The following is a 2,166-nucleotide window of genomic DNA, read 5'->3' on the forward strand; positions in this document are numbered from 1 at the left end:
CAACTTCTCACTTTTACTTTTTTTTTAAATCAGCTCTTAACTTTTTTAAACACTTTTTAATTTTTACCAAACACCTAAAAAAATTAAAAAAAGAGATTAAAAGTTAGTTTGATTAGATTTTAATGCTATACAAACGGACTCTAAAAATAATCATAATATATTACTATTATTTGATGAAGCGATTTACATAAAAAATTAATATAATAAAATATTAAAATTAGTAGTAATATTTAATCCAATATAAAGAGAACTATATTTTTTTTTACACGAAAGTAAAAATGTTATGGAAAGGCCTAAATATGGACAAAATTGAATAAACTGAAAAAAGGAAAAAGAAAACCGCCTTGTGCTTTTTGTTCGGTACGGCAAGTCATACTCCCGTGCTCTATAAAAGTTCTCTGATTTTTCCAAGTATTTGCCTATTGTGTGCTCCTAAACCTTAAAATCCCTAGGGTTTTGCCTTTCTTCCTTAAAATCTTGCAACAATGTCTGACTATTTGCCTCCTAACTTGCTACTCGAAATCCTTTGTAGACTTCCTGTCATAAGCCTTTTACGATTCAGGAGTGTATCGAAGCAATGGTGTTCTCTAATATCATCTCCCCACTTCATCTCTACGCACTTATCTTCACCTTCTTCTGGTTCCAACCATCTCCTCCTCCGTCACCTCAGTTTTAGTATCCGACCCAAAAAGAATCAAGAAAACTACTCTGTTTACCTCAATGCTTCAAAAAACGAAAATCTTGCTCTTGTTAAAGAGCTGAACTTTCCCTTCAAGACTAGGTCAGGGAATCATTTTAGAGTTGTGGGGTTTTGTAATGGGCTGTTTTGCTTATCTGATGATCTTTTTGGGTATACTTATACTATTGTTTTATGGAATGCTGGTATTAGGAGAAGTGTGACTCTCCCTAAGCCTCGGGTTCATTTTGGTCCGTATGGGCCTTACATGTTTTGTCTTGGATTTGGATTTGATGAGAGGAACAGTGATTTTAAGGTGGTGAGGATTGCGTATTTGCAGAATGAGTATGGTGCGTATACAGTACTGCCTCCGGAAGTTGAGTTGTATAGTTCAAGTACTGGTTTGTGGAAAGATGTTGACCCGAAGGGTATTCGTTGTAAGATTATTGAGTATTTGTATAGTAGTGTTTATGTAAATGGGGTTATTCATTGGGTTTCGTGTGTTAAGAATGAAGGTGGGGGGTTTTTGAATGGGTTGTTGGGTTTTGATCTTGGTGATGAGAAGTTTAGGGAAATGTGTTTGCCGCAGTCGTTGGTTCGTGTTTCGCCTATGGATTTGTCGGTAAGGTTGTGTGGGGATCGAATTTCTGTGATTTGGTATGAGAAGGGTCGTGATGTTGGTGAGGCGTGTGATCGTTGTGGTGTTTGGGTTATGGATAGGTATGGTGAAGTGGAGTCGTGGAATAAGAAGTTTGTAGTGGTTTTGGAGGGAGGGATATCACATGCTGTTGGGTTTGGGAGGAATGGGGAATTTATGGTAGAGAAGTTTGTTGGGGATCTTTTATCATATGATTCCGAGAGCAAGGAGTTTAAGGATCTTGGTATCCATGGTGGGAAAGATTCGTTCTTCGTGAGTGAATATTCTGAGAGTCTAGTGTTGCTTGATGGAAGCAGTGGGGATACAACTGATCCTCCCATTGCATCTGATTCCGAAGGGGCTAGTTCCGGACTCAATGAGAGGGCGTTGTTGCAGAAGTGGTTTTGTAGTGCCCTATTTGCAAAAGTTAGTCTTTGTGATTAGCCTTATGTTTATCATGTTAGTTTGCTAGTAATGAGTAGTTACGTTGTAATCAGTTCTACTATGCACTTCTTTTGCAATTGTGAAGTTTATCCTTATTTTTGTTCCATTTCTTATTTTTCCAGTTATTGCTTTTGTCGCAAAGTTACTGTAAGTGTAGCATATACAAGAGTGGCTTTTCCTCTCCTCTCAAACCGAACATTTGGGCTAGCACCTCATATTACACTGAGTTGCAGCCATTAAATCTTAAATCTAGGTCCACTGACTGGACCTATGACTATATACCCTTGAGTGTGAGATTAAGTTGCAGCCATTGAATCTTAAATCTAGGTCCACTGACTGGACCTATGACTATATACCCTTGAGTGTGAGATTAAGTTTCTATCACAGTACTCTATGAATGAGTGCTTAA

The 2,166-nt window shown here is 37.6% G+C and overlaps 1 protein-coding gene across 1 annotated transcript; it reads left to right on the forward strand.

Annotated features, from left to right (window-relative positions):
- The first annotated feature begins 339 nt into the window (after window positions 1–339).
- LOC107878411 (F-box/kelch-repeat protein At3g23880) lies at window positions 340–1,863 on the forward strand. The gene has a single exon (XM_016725391.2). It carries the CDS (start codon window positions 486–488, stop codon window positions 1,755–1,757), a length of 1,272 nt encoding a protein of 423 aa, XP_016580877.1. The 5' UTR covers window positions 340–485; the 3' UTR covers window positions 1,758–1,863.
- The last annotated feature ends 303 nt before the right edge of the window (window positions 1,864–2,166 follow it).

The sequence above is a fragment of the Capsicum annuum genome, chromosome 7 (assembly GCF_002878395.1).
Source record: "Capsicum annuum cultivar UCD-10X-F1 chromosome 7, UCD10Xv1.1, whole genome shotgun sequence".
NCBI classification, from domain to species: Eukaryota; Viridiplantae; Streptophyta; class Magnoliopsida; order Solanales; family Solanaceae; genus Capsicum; species Capsicum annuum.